The following is a 15,979-nucleotide window of genomic DNA, read 5'->3' as shown; positions in this document are numbered from 1 at the left end:
GAGAGAGAAAGAAAGAGAGAAGGAGAGAATTAGAGAGAGCCAAGATTTTCAAAATGTTCATAAATGACAAGCATGGTCAAATAATAATCAGGAATAAAAGTCAGTTGGCTTTTCATAGCCGATCATTAAGAGTTGAACAGGTAGGGGTTCCATAACAGCAGGCAGAACAGTTTAAACTGGAACAGCAGCAAGGCCAGGTGGACTGGGGACAGCAAGGAGTCATCATGCCCGGTTTGCCGTGACGTATGGTCCTAGGGCTCAGGTTCTCCGAGAGAGAGAAAGAAAGAGAGAACGAGAGAATTTGAGAGAGCATACTTAAATTCACACAGGACACTGGATAAGATAGGAGAAGTACTCCAGGTATAACCAACTGACCCTAGCCCATAAACTACTGCAGCATAAATACTGGAGGCTGAAACAGGAGGGGTCAGGAGACACTGTGGCCCCATCCGATGATACCCCCGGACAGGGCCAAACAGGAAGGATATAACCCCACCCACTCTGTCAAAGCACAGCCCCCACACCACTAGAGGGATATCTTCAACCACCAACTTACAATCCGAGACAAGGCCGAGTATAGCCCACAAAGATCTCCACCACAGCACAAACCAAGGGGGGGGCCAACCCAGACAGGAAGATCACGTCAGTAACTCAACCCACTCAAGTGACGCACCCCTCCTAGGGACGGCATGAAAGAGCACCAGTAAGCCAGTGACTCAGCCCCTGTAATAGGGTTAGGGGCAGAGAATCCCAGTGGAGAGAGGGGAACCGGCCAGGCAGAGACAGCAAGGGCGGTTCGTTGCTCCAGAGCCTTTCCGTTCACCTTCACACTCCTGGGCCAGACTACACTCAATCATATGACCTACTGAAGAGATAAGTCTTCAGTAAAGACTTAAAGGTTGAGACCGAGTCTGCGTCTCTCACATGGGTAGGCAGACTATTCCATAAAAATGGAGATCTATAGGAGAAAGCCCTGCCTCCCGCTGTTTGCTTAGAAATTCTAGGGACAATTAGGAGGCCTGCGTCTTGTGACCGTAGCGTACGTGTAGGTATGTACGGCAGGACCAACTCGGAAAGATAGGTAGGAGCAAGCCCATGTAACGCTTTATAGGTTAACAGTAAAACCTTGAAATCAGCCCTTGCCTTAACAGGAAGCCAGTGTAGGGAGGCTAGCACTGGAGTAATATGATCAAATTTCTTGGTTCTAGTCAGGATTCTAGCAGCCGTATTTAGCACTAACTGAAGTTTATTTAGTGCTTTATCCGGGTAACCGGAAAGTAGAGCATTGCAGTAGTCTAACCTAGAAGTAACAAATGCATGGATTAATTTTTCTGCATCATTTTTGGACAGAAAATTTCTGATTTTTGCAATGTTACGTAGATGGAAAAAAGCTGTCCTTGAAACAGTCTTGATATGTTCGTCAAAAGAGAGATCAGGGTCAAGAGTAACGCCGAGGTCCTTCACAGTTTTATTTGAGACGACTTTACAACCATCAAGATTAATTGTCAGATTTAACAGAAGATCTCTTTGTTTCTTGGGACCTAGAACAAGCATCTCTGTTTTGTCCGAGTTTAAAAGTAGAAAGTTTGCAGCCATCCACTTCCTTATGTCTGAAACACAGGCTTCTAGCGAGGGCAATTTTGAGGCTTCACCATGTTTCATTGAAATGTACAGCTGTGTGTCATCCGCATAGCAGTGAAAGTTAACATTATGTTTTCGAAACTTTAGAGTGTTTTCTATCCTAATCTGTCAATTATATGCATATTCTAATATCTGAGCCTGAGAAATAGTCCGTTTATCTTGAGAATGTTATTTTTCCAAACATAAAAATTCTGCCCCCTAGCTGAAAGAAGTTAAATTGACGGATTTTGATGGGGATTTTTGTAGTATGTTAAACTTCTTGTCAATAGGGGGCGCTGTTTTCACTTTGGAAAAAATCGTGCCCAAATGAAACGGCCTCATACTCTTTTCTAGATCATACAATTCTTGCTCGTACAATATGCATATTATTATTACTATTGGATAGAAAACACTCAGAAGTTTCTAAAACTGTTTGAATTATGTCTGTGAGTAAAACAGAACTCATTTTGCAGCAAACTTCCATGCAGGAAGTGAAAAATCTGAAAACGAGGCTCTGTTTCAGGGCCTGCCTATTCAATTGTCTTATATTTATCGATATGCATGCACTTCATTACCCTTACACTAGATGTCAACAGGCAGTGGAAGGTGGAATGGGGTGTCTAACTTGATCTGAGGTCGAACAAGAGCTTTTGGAGTGGCAGGTCAGGAAATTCCTTTGTCTACCAAGGCGCGCAAAGCACCTCCATATTGTCTTCTGATAAGCGTTCGGTTTACACGGCGAATATCTCCGGCTCTGATTTTATTTGATACATGTGATAATAACATCGTAAAGTAGGTTTTTTCAACCGAGTTTCATCAGATTATTCAACGTTTATTGGAACGTTTTCCGTTCTTTGCATCGAGAGAAAATGGGAATGTTATCAACATTGGCTAGCATTGTGGCGCGAATTCGACAGAAGAAAGGACATTCTAAAACCAAACAACGATTTATTCTGGACCTAGGACTCCTTGTACAAGATTCTGATGGAAGCTCAGCAAAAGTAAAAACATTTTATGATGTTATTTCGTATTTCTGTGGAAAATGTTGATTCCTATCCTCCGCCGTTTTGGCGAGCGCTGTCTCGCAATAACGCAAGCTGTTTGTTATGGTTAATAATCTAACATGGCGGTTTCATTAAGAACCAGTGTATCTTTAATTTGCCATACAACAAGTATTTTTATGTAAAGTTTATGATGAGTTCTTTGGTCAGATTAGGTGAGTGTCCAAAATATCTCCGGACATTCTGGGGAAATGTTGCTACATATTCACAATGTATAACCACGATTTGTAGCTCTAAATATGCAAATTTTCGAGCAAAACATAAGTGTATTGTATAATCTGATGTTATAAGACTGTCATCTGATGAAGTTGTTCAAAGTTAGTGATTCATTTTATATCTTTTGCTGGTTTTTGCGATAGCTACCTTTTGCGGTGAATAAATGCATTTGTGTGTTTGGCTATTGTGGTAAGCTAATATAATTGTATATTGTGTTTTCGCTGTAAAACACTTAAAAAATCGGAAATATTGGCTGGATTCACAAGATGTTTATCTTTCATTTGCTGTACACACTGTATTTTTCATAAATGTTTTATGATGAGTATTTATTTATTTCACGTTGCTCTCTGTAATTATTCTGGCTGCTTCGGTGCTATTTGTGATGGTAGCTGCAATGTAAAACTATGATTTATACCTCAAATATGCACATTTTTCGAACAAAACAAAAATGTTTTGTATAACATGTTATGTTATAAGACTGTCATCTGATGAAGTTGTTTCTTGGTTAGTGACTAATTATATCTCTATTTGGTCGGTTTTGTGATAGCTACCTATGCGGTAGAAACATGGTGAAAATATGCGGTTGAGTCTTTGGCTATTATGGTTAGCTAATAGAAATACATATTGTGTTTTCGCTGTAAAACGTTTTAAAAATCGGAAATTATGGCTGGATTCACAAGATGTTTATCTTTCATTTGCTGTATTGGACTTGTGATTTCATGAAAATTATATTATATGATATCCCTGTCCCGTTAGGCTAGGCTATGCTAGTCAGCTTCTTTGATGAGGTGGATCCCGGAGAGAGAAGTGGTAGAGGTTAATAAGATTCAGGTACGAATGTGTCAATAGACTATTAAGGAAATTAATATCTGTGGTACAGCTCAGTGTTTACATCATGTACCATAGTGATAGTTCTCTCTGTGTGTTTCAGTGTTTACATCATGTACCATAGTGATAGTTCTCCCTGTGTGTTTCAGTGCTGTTGAGTACACTGGTATACTGTAGCCTCGGACAAGGTGGAGGTGAGAACATTTATCTATATTCATCACCTGTTCTATAATAGTAACATTTCTCTATATTCATCACCTGTTCTATAATAGTAACATTTCTCTATATTCATCACCTGTTCTATAATAGTAACATTTCTCTATATTCATCACCTGTTCTATAATAGTAACATTTCTCTATATTCATCACCTGTTCTATAATAGTAACATTTCTCTATATTCATCACCTGTTCTATAATAGTAACATTTCTCTATATTCATCACCTGTTCTATAATAGTAAAATTTCTCTATATTCATCACCTGTTCTATAATAGTAACATCTCTCTATATTCATCACCTGTTCTATAATAGTAACATTTCTCTATATTCATCACCTGTTCTATAATAGTAAAAAATGTCTATATTCATCACCTGTTCTATAGTAGTAACAATGCTTTTTCCGTAAAGTTTTTAAAAAAATCTGACAGTGGTTGCATTAAGGAGAAGTCTATCTTTAATTCTGTGAATAACACTTGTATCTTTTATCAATGCTTATTATGAGTATTTCTGGGATTTCTGTGGCTATCTGCAAGATCACCTGATGTTTTGGAATTGAAACATTACTGCACATAACGCGCCAATGTAAACTGAGATTTTTGGATATAAATATGCACATTATCGAACAAAACATACATGTATTGTGTAACATGATGTCCTATGAGTGTCATCTGATGAAGATCATCAAAGGTTAGTGATTCATTTGATCAATATTTCTGCTTTTTGTGACTCCTATCTTTGTCTGGGAAAATGGCTGTGTGTTTTTTTGACTCTGAACTAACATAATCATATGTTGTGCTTTCGCTGTAAAGCATTTTTGAAATCGGACACGATGGGTAGATTAACAAGATGTTTATCTTTCATTTGCTGTATTGGACTTGTTAATGTGTGAAAGTTACATATTTAAAAAATATTTTTGAATTTCCCGCGCTGCCTTTTCAGCTGAACGTCGTCGAGGGGAAAGCGGAAAGGTTAACCAGAATTTAAGCTTTCAACCGAGATAAGGCACTTATATGTACCTAAATGTTTAAAATCCATACATTTTACGATTATTTATTTGGGACAGAGTAGCAGGCAGTTTACTCTGGGCACACATTTCATGCAAAAGTGAAAATGCTGCCCCCTATCCCAAACAGGTTGTAATCTAACTGCTCCGATTTACAGTAGCTATTACAGCGAAAGTATGCCATGTGATTGTTTGAGGACGGCGCTCCACTTCAAAATATTTTTCCACCGGCACAGGTTTCATAAATTCACAAATTGCGATTAAATATTCACTTACTTTTTGAAAATCTTCCTCTGATTTGTCATCTAACGGGTCCCAGCTATAACATGTAATGTCGTTTTGTTAGATAAAATCCTTCTTTATATACCAAAAAGTATGTTTATTTGGCGCCATCGATTTGAGTATTCCACTGATCAACATGCAGAGAAAGGAATCCGAAAACCTAAACTTTGTTTCAACAAGTCAAAATACGTTTCTAATTACTCCTCAGATACCCTAAAATGTAATTAAACTATAATATTTCTTACGGAAAGAAGTATGTTCAATAGGAAACCGATTTTAGCAGGTGCGTCCTGTCTTCATGGCGTGCGCAAACACGAATTTCCAAGACTGTGTCCCTGTACTAAAACTGATATTTCTTCTTCGTTTTTGAAGTTACAAGCCTAAAACCTTGATCATAGACTGCTGACACCCTGTGGAAGCCATAGGAATTGCATCCAGGGAGCTAATCTTCAAAATGATCTGATACTTGCCATTCTAAGAGGATGGTCTCTCTAAATAAAACAATTCTGGTTGGTTTTTCTTTGGACTCCTACCATATCTATTGTGTTATATTCTCCTACATTATATTAACATTTCTACAAACTTCAAAGTGTTTTCTTTCCAATGGTACCAATTATTTGCATATCCTGGCTTCAGGGCCTGAATGGAGTTTAGTTTAAACTTAGTTATGACTTAGGGATGACATGCCAGTAACAAATGCTGACACTACACATCCAATTATCTGACCAAATTATGAAAGAACAAGAATTGTGCTTTTGAATTTCGTAAAGTCAGTGTGAAATTATTGTTGTCTATTAACAATGACAAGCCACCGGGGTCTGGATGGAAAATTACTGAGGATAATAGCGGACGATATTGCCACTCCTACTTGCCATATCTTCAATTTAAGCCTACTAGAAAGCGTGTGCCCTCAGGCCTGGAGGGAAGCAAAAGTCATTCCGCTACCCAAGAATAATAAAGCCCCCTTTACTGGCTCAAATAGCCGACCAATCAGCCTGTTACCAACCTCTAGTAAACTTCTGGAAAAATTTGTGTTCAACCAGATACAATGCTATTTTACAGTAAACAAATTGACAACAGACTATCAACACGTTTATAGGGAAGGGCATTCAACAAGCACAGATCTTACACAAATGACTGATGATTGGCTGAGAGAGAGAAATGAACGGACATGTTACTCATAATCTGAGAACAGCGCTCAGAGCCCAATCCAGCCAAAGAAATTTTCATGAGCACTAGGTCCAGACAAAAACTCGAAAAGTTCCGTTACAGGTCGTAGAAACATACCAAACGCTGTATGGAATCAATCTTTAGGATGTTTTGAACATAAATCATCAATAATGTTCCAACCGGAGAATTCCATTGTCTTTAGCAAAGCACTGGAACGAGAGCTAACTCTGTCGGGAACGCGCGTCACGAGCTTGAGGCACTCTGCCAGACCCATGACTCATTCAGCTCCCATTCCCCCCTCCTTTATAGCAGAAGCCTGAAACAAGTTTCTAAAGACGTTTGACATCTAGTGGAAGCCTTAGGAAGAGCAACTTAACCCCATAGACACTGTGTATTCGATAGGCCAAGCTTTGAAAAACTACAAACCTCAGATTTCCCACTTCCTGGTTGGATTTTTTTCTCAGGTTTTTGCCTGCCATATGAGTTCTGTTATACTCACAGACATCATTCAAACAGTTTTAGAAACTTCAGAGTGTTATCTATCAAATACTCCTAATAATATGCATATATTAGCATCTGGGACTGAGTAGGAGGCAGTTTACTCTGGGCATGCTTTTCATCCAAAAGTGAAAAGGATGCCCACTATCCATAAGAAGTTAATTAATCACTGATCATAATCTTGATGTGATTGGCCTGACTGAAACATGGCTTTAGCCTGATGAATTTACTGTGTTAAATGAGGCCTCATCTCCTGGTTACACTAGTGACCATATCCCCCGCTCATCCTGCAAAGGCGGAGGTGTTGCTAACTTTTACAATAGCAAATTGTCACGACTTCCGCCGAAGTCGGTCCCTCTCCTTGTTCGAGCGACGTTCGGCGGTCGACGTCACCGGCCTTCTAGCAATCGCCGATCCACGTTTTAATTTTCCATTTGTTTTGTCCTTGTCTTACACACCTGGTTTCAATCCCCCAATTACTTGTCATTATTTAACCCTCTGTTCCCCCATGTTTGTTATTAATACATGCAATGTATTATTATGATAAAGGAGTCAATCAATGTATTAATATGAGTTATACTCTATAGTAGTAAAGGAGTTGTTCAATGTATTAATATGAGTTATACTCTATAGTAGTAAAGGAGTTGTTCAAGGTATTAATATTACTAGTTATACTAGTAATGGAGACAATCAATGTAATAATATGAGTTATACTCTATAGTAGTAAAGGAGTTGTTCAATGTATTAATATTACTAGTTATACTAGTAATGGAGTCAATCAATGTATTAATATGAGACTACGAGTAGTAAAGGGGATATTCAATGTATAAAAATTAGTTATAGACTATAGTAGTAAAGGAGCCATTGTCACGTTCGTCGTAGTGAGGAGACCAAGGCGCAGGGTGATTTGAATACATTCTTCTTTAATAAATGAAGAACACTTAAACAAACTAACAAAATTACAAAACGAACGTGAAGCTAATATAACGAGTGCTGACAGGCAACTACACATAGACAATAACCCACCCACGTCACACCCTGACCTGACCAAAATAATACAGAAAACATATACTGACTGATGACACGCACCTCAGGGCGAGTGCGGGGAAGAGGCACAGGACGTACTGGACTGTGGAGGCGCACTGGAGACCTGATGCGTGGGACCGGTACAGGTGGCAGCAGGCTGATGACACGCATCTCAGGGCGAGTGCGGGGAAGAGGCACAGGACGTACTGGACTGTGGAGGCGCACTGGAGACCTGATGCGTGGGACCGGTACAGGTGGCACCGGGCTGATGACACGCCCGCTCTGCAGCGCTCTCAATGCCAGCACCTCTCTCCGGAATCTTGCGTCGAACTCTTCAATCGACTCCCTGACTGGCTCTGGTTCACTCCTCGGCTCCGCCGACTGCTCCATATGCCCACCCCAAAATTTTCCTTAGGGTTTCTGTGGCCTTCCTCCCCGACGTCGTTGCTGTCCTCTCATGCTCCTAGGCGACTCCCGCCAAGGAAGGCAATCCTGTCCTGCCAGGATTTCCTCCCAAATCCAGGATCCCTTCCCATCCAGGATCTCTTCCCAAGTTCAGGATACTTCCTCCTCCTTGGTCCTTTGTTGGTGGGATCTTCTGTCACGGTCGTCGTATGGAATTGACCAAGGCGAAGCATGGTATGCGTACATGATCTTTTAATGAACGAACACTGAACAAAAAACAACAAAATCAATGAACGAAACGTGAAGCTATACAAATAGTGCTGACAGGCAACTAAACATAGACAAGATCCCACAAACACAAAGGAGGAAATGGCTACCTAAATATGATCCCCAATCAGAGACAACGATAAACAGCTGCCTCTGATTTGGAACCATATCAGGCCAACATAGAAATACAAAACACCTGGATGACCCACCCAAGTCCCTATCACGCCCCAACCAACACAGAGAATAAACAGCTAACTAAGTTCAGGGCGTGACAAGTAAAGGATACATGCAATGTATTAAAACATCTTCTAACTAGGGGGCGCAATTTTAACATTTGGCAAAATATGCGTACCCATTTTAAACTGCCTATTTCTCAGCCCCCCGAAACTAGAATATGCATATAATAGTCAGATTAGGATAGAAAACACTCTGAATTTTCCAAAACTGTAAGAATTTTGTCTGTGAGTTAATCCATCTGTCGTCTCAGATTTTGAAATTATCCAGCGAAAGCAATACTTGCATTTGTGTAAATGTATCGATCGCTCGACAAAACAATAAGAACAGCTAGCATCAGGTAACTCGGTAACAAAAACCAGCAAAGCAATCAAATGAATCGTTTACCTTTGTTGATCTTCGGTTGGTTTCACTCACGTGACTCCCAGTTAGACAGCAAATGTTCCTTTTGTTGCATAAAGATATGTTTTATATCAAAATACCTCCGTTTGTTTGATGCGTCATCACAAGTAATCCACCGGAAAAAGCGTTCGCGACAACTGCAGAAAAAATTCCAAATTATATCCATAATGTCCACATAAACATGTCAAACGTTGTTTTTGATCCAACTTCAGGGTGTTTTTCACATATCTATTCGATAATAAATCAACCGGGACAGTTGGCTTTTCACTAGGAGCGAGAGAGACAATGGCTACCTTTCAGATTTGCGCAAAAATCACCCAGAGAGCCCCCACCTGTCCACTTACCCAATGTGCTCTTAGGGAAGACATAGAAAAAAGAGGTCTTATTGATGAGACTTCACATAGGCGATAGGAAGGCATTGGAACACAGAGCTCTCAAAATGAGTGCCACTTCCTGCTTGAAATTTTCTGCAATATCAGTTCTGTTTAACTTCTAATTGGTCCCAATCCCGGATCCAGGAGCACCCTCAACCGTAAAAAAAGCTGACTAGCATAGCCTAGCATAGCGCCACAAGTAAATACTAGCATCTAAATATCACGAAATCACAAGTCCAAGACACCAGATGAAAGATACACATCTTGTGAATCCAGCCATCATTTCTGATTTTGAAAATGTTTTACAGGGAAGACACAATATGTATTTCTATTAGCTAACCACGATAGCAAAAGACTCAACTTTTTTTTCTCCACCATTTTCTTACTGCATAGGTAGCTATCACAAATTCGACCAAATAAAGATATAAATAGTCACTAACCAAGAAACAACTTCATCAGATGACAGTCTGATAACATATTTATTGTATAGCATATGTTTTGTTCGAAAAATGTGCATATTTCAGGTATAAATCATAGTTTGACATTGCAGCCACCATCACAAAATCTCACCAAAGCGGCTAGAATAACTACAGAGACCAACGTGAATTACCTAAATACTCATCATAAAACATTTATGAAAAATACACAGCGTACAGCAAATGAAAGACCAACATCTTGTGAATCCAGACAATATTTCAGATTTTTTAAGTGTTTTACAGCGAAAACACAATATAGCATTATATTAGCTTACCACAATAGCCAAAAACACAACAGCATTGATTCAAGCCAACAGTAGCGATAACGAATAAACCAGCAAAAGATATTGATTTTTTCACTAACCTTCTCAAAATTCATCAGATGACAGTCCTATAACATCATATTACACAATACATATATGGTTTGTTCGAAAATGTGCATATTTAGCGGCACAAATCGTGGTTATACAATGAGAATAGTGGCCAAACTGAAAACAAAATGTTGGGAGAAATCTTGGGAGAGGCACCTAATCTAATCAATAACTAATCATAAACTTGACTAAAAAATACAGGTTGGACAGCAAATGAAAGATACATTAGTTCTTAATGCAACCGCTGTGTTAGATTTTTTAAATTAACGTTACCACGACATACAGCGTGCGGTAAAGCGAGACCGCACCGAAATTAATGGCGGAATAATAGTTTTACTTTTTTGACAGAAATTACGAATTAACATCATAAATAGCTCTTACTATTTGATGAGCTTCCATCAGAATCTTGTACAAATTGTCCTTTGTCCAGAAGAATCGTTGCTCGGTTGTAGAATGTCGTCTTCAACTGTGTAATTAGCAGCAAACGTTAGCCATGTGGCGCAGACGTGTCCAAATCCACAGAACGCAGAAAAAAAGAAAATACCAAAAATCGCAATATACTGATATAAACTGATATAACTCGGTTTAAAATAACTACATTATGATGTTTTTAACACCTATTTCGAATAAAATCAGAGCCGGATATATCTAAAGCCTATAACGAGAGCTTTTCAGAATGCAATCCTGAGGTCTGTCTTGCGTCATGGCGAACGTTGAAAAGAATGCACACCCGGTTCCAAGAGCTTTTATATGGCCTCAGATCTACCTAGCAACCCCATTCCAATTCTCACTGCTTACTGACATCTAGGGGAAGGCGCATGCAGTGCATGTCGACCCATAGATTACATGATAATTTATAAACTGACCCTGGAACAGAGACCCCGATTTGAGATTTTTCAGTTCCTGACAGGAAGTTTGCTGCAAAATGAGTTCTGTTTTACTCACAGATATAATTCAAACGGTTTTAGAAACTAGAGAGTGTTTTCTATCCAATAGTAATAATAATATGCATATTGTACGAGCAAGAATTGAGTACGAGGCAGTTTAATTTGGGAACTAATTTTCGAAATGGCATCCCCCTATTGACAAAAGGTTAACCTTTCTGAAATCCCCATCCCGGATCCGGGATTTCTGTCATTAAAAACCCTGACTAGCATAGCGTAGCCTAGCGCCAGAGGGTAATCATAAAATATAATTTCATGAAATCACAAGTGCAATATTGCAAAACACAGCTTAGCCTTTTGTTAATCCATCTGTCGCAGGTATATCTCACTGGTCACCCCCAAAGCCAATTCCTCCTTTGTCGTCTTTCCTTTCCTTCCTTCCCAATGACTGGAACGAACTGCAAAAATCTCTGAAGCTGGAAACACTTATCTCCCTCACTAGCTTTAAGCATCAGCTGTCAGAGCAGCTCACAGATTACTGCACCTGTACATAGCCTATCTATAATTTAGCCCAAACAACTACCTCTCCCCCTACTGTATATATTTATTTTGCTCCTTTGCACCCCATTATTTATATTTCTACTTTGCACATTCTTCCACTGCAAATCTACCATTCCAGTGTTTTACTTGCTATATTGTATTTACTTCGCCACCATGGCCTTTTTTTTGCCTTTACCTCCCTTTTCTCACCTCATTTGCTCACATTGTATGTAGACTTACTTTTCTACTGTATTATTGACTGTATGTTTTGTTTATTCCATGTGTAACTCTGTGTTGTTGTATGTGTCGAATTGCTATGCATTATCTTGGCCAGGTCACAGTTGCAAATGAGAACTTGTTCTCTTAAATAAAGGTGAAATAAAAAAATAAAAAAATACAATTCAATGTACTAATATGATCTATTGTAGCAAAGGAGACATTCAGTGTATTAATATGAGTTATAGTAGTTAAGGAGACATTCAATGTATTAATATGAGTTATAGTAGTTAAGGAGACATTCAGTATATTAATATGAGTTATAGTAGTTAAGGAGAAATTCAGTGTATTAATATGGGTTATAGTAGTTAAGGAGTCATTCAGTGTATTAATATGAGTTATAGTAGTTAAGGAGACATTCAATGTATTAATTTGAGATAGACTATAGTAGTTAAGGAGTCAATCAATTTATTAATATGAGTTATAGACTATCATAGAAAATGAGTTTTTCAATGTATTAATATGATTTATAGTGGTAAAGGAGTCATTCAATGTATCTACTATAGTAGTAAAGGAGCCATTCAATGTATTAACATGAGTTATAGTAGTTAAGGAGAATTTAATGTATTAACTATAGTAGTTAAGGAGACATTCAATGTATTAGGGGGCGGCAGGGTAGCCTAGTGGTTAGAGCGTTGGACTAGTAACCGAAAGGTTGCAAGTTCAAATCCCCGAGCTGACAAGGTACAAATCTGTCGTTCTGCCCCTGAACAGGCAGTTAACCCACTGTTCCTAGGCCGTCATTGAAAATAAGAATTTGTTCTTAACTGACTTGCCTAGTTAAATAAAAAAATTACAATAAAAAAAAATTAATATGAGTTATAGTAGTTAAGGAGACATTCAGTGTATTAATATGAGTTATAGTAGTTAAGGAGACATTCAATGTATTGATATGAGTTATAGTAGTTAAGGAGACATTCAATGTACTAATATGAGTTATAGTAGTAAAGGAGATATTCAGTGTATTAATATGAGTTATAGTAGTAAAGGAGACATTCAATGTATTAACTATAGTAGTAAAGGAGGCATTCAATGTATTAATATGAGTTATAGTAGTTAAGGAGACATTCAATGTATTAATATGAGTTATAGTAGTAAAGGAGACATTCAATGTATTAACTACAGTAGTAAAGGAGACATTCAATGTATTGATATGAGTTATAGTAGTTAAGGAGACATTCAATGTATTAATATGAGTTATAGTAGTAAAGGAGATATTCAGTGTATTAATATGAGTTATAGTAGTAAAGGAGACATTCAGTGTATTAACTACAGTAGTAAAGGAGGCATTCAATGTATTAACTACAGTAGTAAAGGAGACATTCAATGTATTGATATGAGTTATAGTAGTTAAGGAGACATTCAATGTATTAATATGAGTTATAGTAGTAAAGGAGATATTCAGTGTATTAATATGAGTTATAGTAGTAAAGGAGACATTCAGTGTATTAACTTCCAAGATGGCGTAGCAGTCGGACGTGTGTTTGTATTGTCCTGTCGCGTGTAAATAGTAAATAGTAAATAGTCTTCGTATTTTTCGTATACATTTCGTATATATTTTAATTTCACTTTCCATCTAGGAACTGAATATACATTCCTACATTCCGCCTCACCCAATGTGGTACGGACCTGCTATTTTTTTTATACTTTAGAACCGTAACCCCAATCAGAAGCTCGCCAGATAACTAGCTACTAGCTAGTAGTCAGTTAGCCACTGCTGCGGTCTTCACCCTCAACTCGGACACAGCCAGCTTCAATACCGGGCCAATACCTGCCAGTCTGCAAGCGCGATATCAACCCAGAGCATATAGGACTGCTTTTTCTCTACCACATCACCGGATTCCTGACGCAAGCTCTGGACAATTACACCGTATCATCACAGCTAGCTAGCTGCAACCGAGTGGCTACTACTGGCTAACACCTCTGTCCCGAAGCAAGCACCAGTTAGCCTTGAGCTAGCCTCGAGCTAGGCCCATCTGCCGGCTAGCTGAAGAGGTCTACCAGCGAATTCTTGGGCTACAATACCAGCTACAAGCTAATTTAGCCATTTTTTTTGCCGCTGCTAGTAGCTTTTACCTTCTGCACAGACACCAGCCCTGTTATTAGCCTGGATATTACTCACCAATTTACCAGCATCGGACTGTCTCTCGACAACAACGCCGGATTCCTGCCGTAATCCCTGAGCCACTGCTTCTGATCCTCACAGCTAGCTTGCGGCTAGCGCAGCTAGCGCCACTGCCACGAAGCTAGCACCAGTTAGCAAACACAATTCTACAATTCACAACCTCTCTTTCGCCATCGCCATCTGGCTTGGATTCTCTGTCGACACGACCACGTCTGAGCAGACCCCCTCCGTCTGAGCAGACCACCCCCCGGGCTACTAACTTTAAACGCCGCGTGCTAGCTTAGTGGAGGCCTCCCTGCTCCATCTACGGCTGCCCCCTGGACACTATGATCACTTGGCTACATAGCTGATGCATTCTTGACTGTCCATTAATTCACGGTACTCCATTCTGTTTATTTGTGTTTTATCTGTCGGCTCTGTGCTTTAACTCAGGATCTGTGTGTAGTTAATCCGACCCTCTCTGCCTAGTCGTCGCCATTTTTACCTGTTGTTGCTGTGTTAGACTAGCACCCTGTTATTGCTGCTGTTATCTTACCTGTTGTTTTAGCTAGCTCTCCCAATCAAGACCTGCAATCACTTTATGCCTTATTGTATGTCTCTCTCAAATATCAATATGCCTTGCATACTGTTGTTCAGGCTAGTTTTCATTATCATTGTTTTGGTTTGCAATGGACCCTGTAGTTCCACTCTCCGTACCTCTGATACCCCCTTTGTCCCACCCCCCACACATGCGGTGACCTCACCCATTGAGACCAGCATGTCCAGAGATACAACCTCTCTTATCATCACCCAGTGCCTGGGCTTGCCTCCGCTGTACCCGCGCCCCTCCATACCCCTGTCTGCACATTATGCCCAGAATCTATTCTACCACGCCCATAAATCTGCTCCTTTTATTCTTTGTCCCCAACGCTCTAGGCGACCAGTTTTGATAGCCTTTAGCCGCACCCTCATCCTACTACTCCTCTGTTCCTCGGGTGATGTGGAGGTAAACCCAGGCCCTGCATGTCCCCAGTCACCCTCATTTGTTGACTTCTGCGATCGAAAAAGCCTTGGCCTCATGCATGTCAACATCAGAAGCCTCCTCCCTAAGTTTGCCTTACTCACCGCTTTAGCACACTCTGCCAATCCTGATGTCCTTGCCGTGTCCGAATCCTGGCTTAGGAAGGCCACCAAAAATTCTGAGATTTCCATACCCAACTATAACACTTTCCGTCAAGATAGAACTGCCAAAGGGGGAGGAGTTGCAATCTACTGCAGAGATAGCCTGCAAAGTTCTGTCATACTTTCCAGGTCTATGCCCAAACAGTTCGAACTTCTAATTTTAAAAATTAATCTCTCCAGAAATAAGTCTCTCACTGTTGCCGCCTGCTACCGACCCCCCTCAGCTCCCAGCTGTGCCCTGGACACCATCTGTGAATTGATCGCTCCCCATCTAGCTTCAGAGTTTGTTCTGTTAGGTGACCTAAACTGGGATATGCTTAACACCCCGGCAGTCCTACAATCCAAGCTTGATGCCCTCAATCTCACACAAATCATCAAGGAACCCACCAGGTACAACCCTAAATCCGTAAACATGGGCACCCTAATAGACATTATCCTGACCAACCTGCCCTCCAAATACACCTCTGCTGTCTTCAATCAAGATCTCAGCGATCACTGCCTCATTGCCTGTATCCGCCACGGGTCCGCGGTCAAACGACCA

The 15,979-nt window shown here is 39.8% G+C and overlaps 2 protein-coding genes across 7 annotated transcripts in view; both read left to right on the top strand.

The window, feature by feature from the left end:
• Positions 1-15,979, top strand: part of LOC139561635 (butyrophilin subfamily 3 member A2-like) — a 1,433,431-nt gene that overhangs the window by 264,183 nt on the left and 1,153,269 nt on the right. The window lies entirely within an intron of this gene.
• LOC139561636 (low affinity immunoglobulin gamma Fc region receptor III-A-like) overlaps positions 1-15,979 on the top strand; it is a 44,213-nt gene that overhangs the window by 13,048 nt on the left and 15,186 nt on the right. For all 5 annotated transcript variants that reach the window (XM_071378867.1, XM_071378869.1, XM_071378866.1 and 2 more), the window contains one exon: positions 3,875-3,919. In XM_071378867.1, the coding sequence (XP_071234968.1) occupies positions 3,875-3,919 (45 nt within the window). The remainder of the gene's footprint in view (positions 1-3,874; positions 3,920-15,979) is intronic.

This window comes from Salvelinus alpinus, chromosome 31 (genome assembly GCF_045679555.1).
Source record: "Salvelinus alpinus chromosome 31, SLU_Salpinus.1, whole genome shotgun sequence".
In the NCBI taxonomy this organism is placed as follows: Eukaryota; Metazoa; Chordata; class Actinopteri; order Salmoniformes; family Salmonidae; genus Salvelinus; species Salvelinus alpinus.
This window is presented reverse-complemented; position numbering and strand designations above follow the sequence as displayed.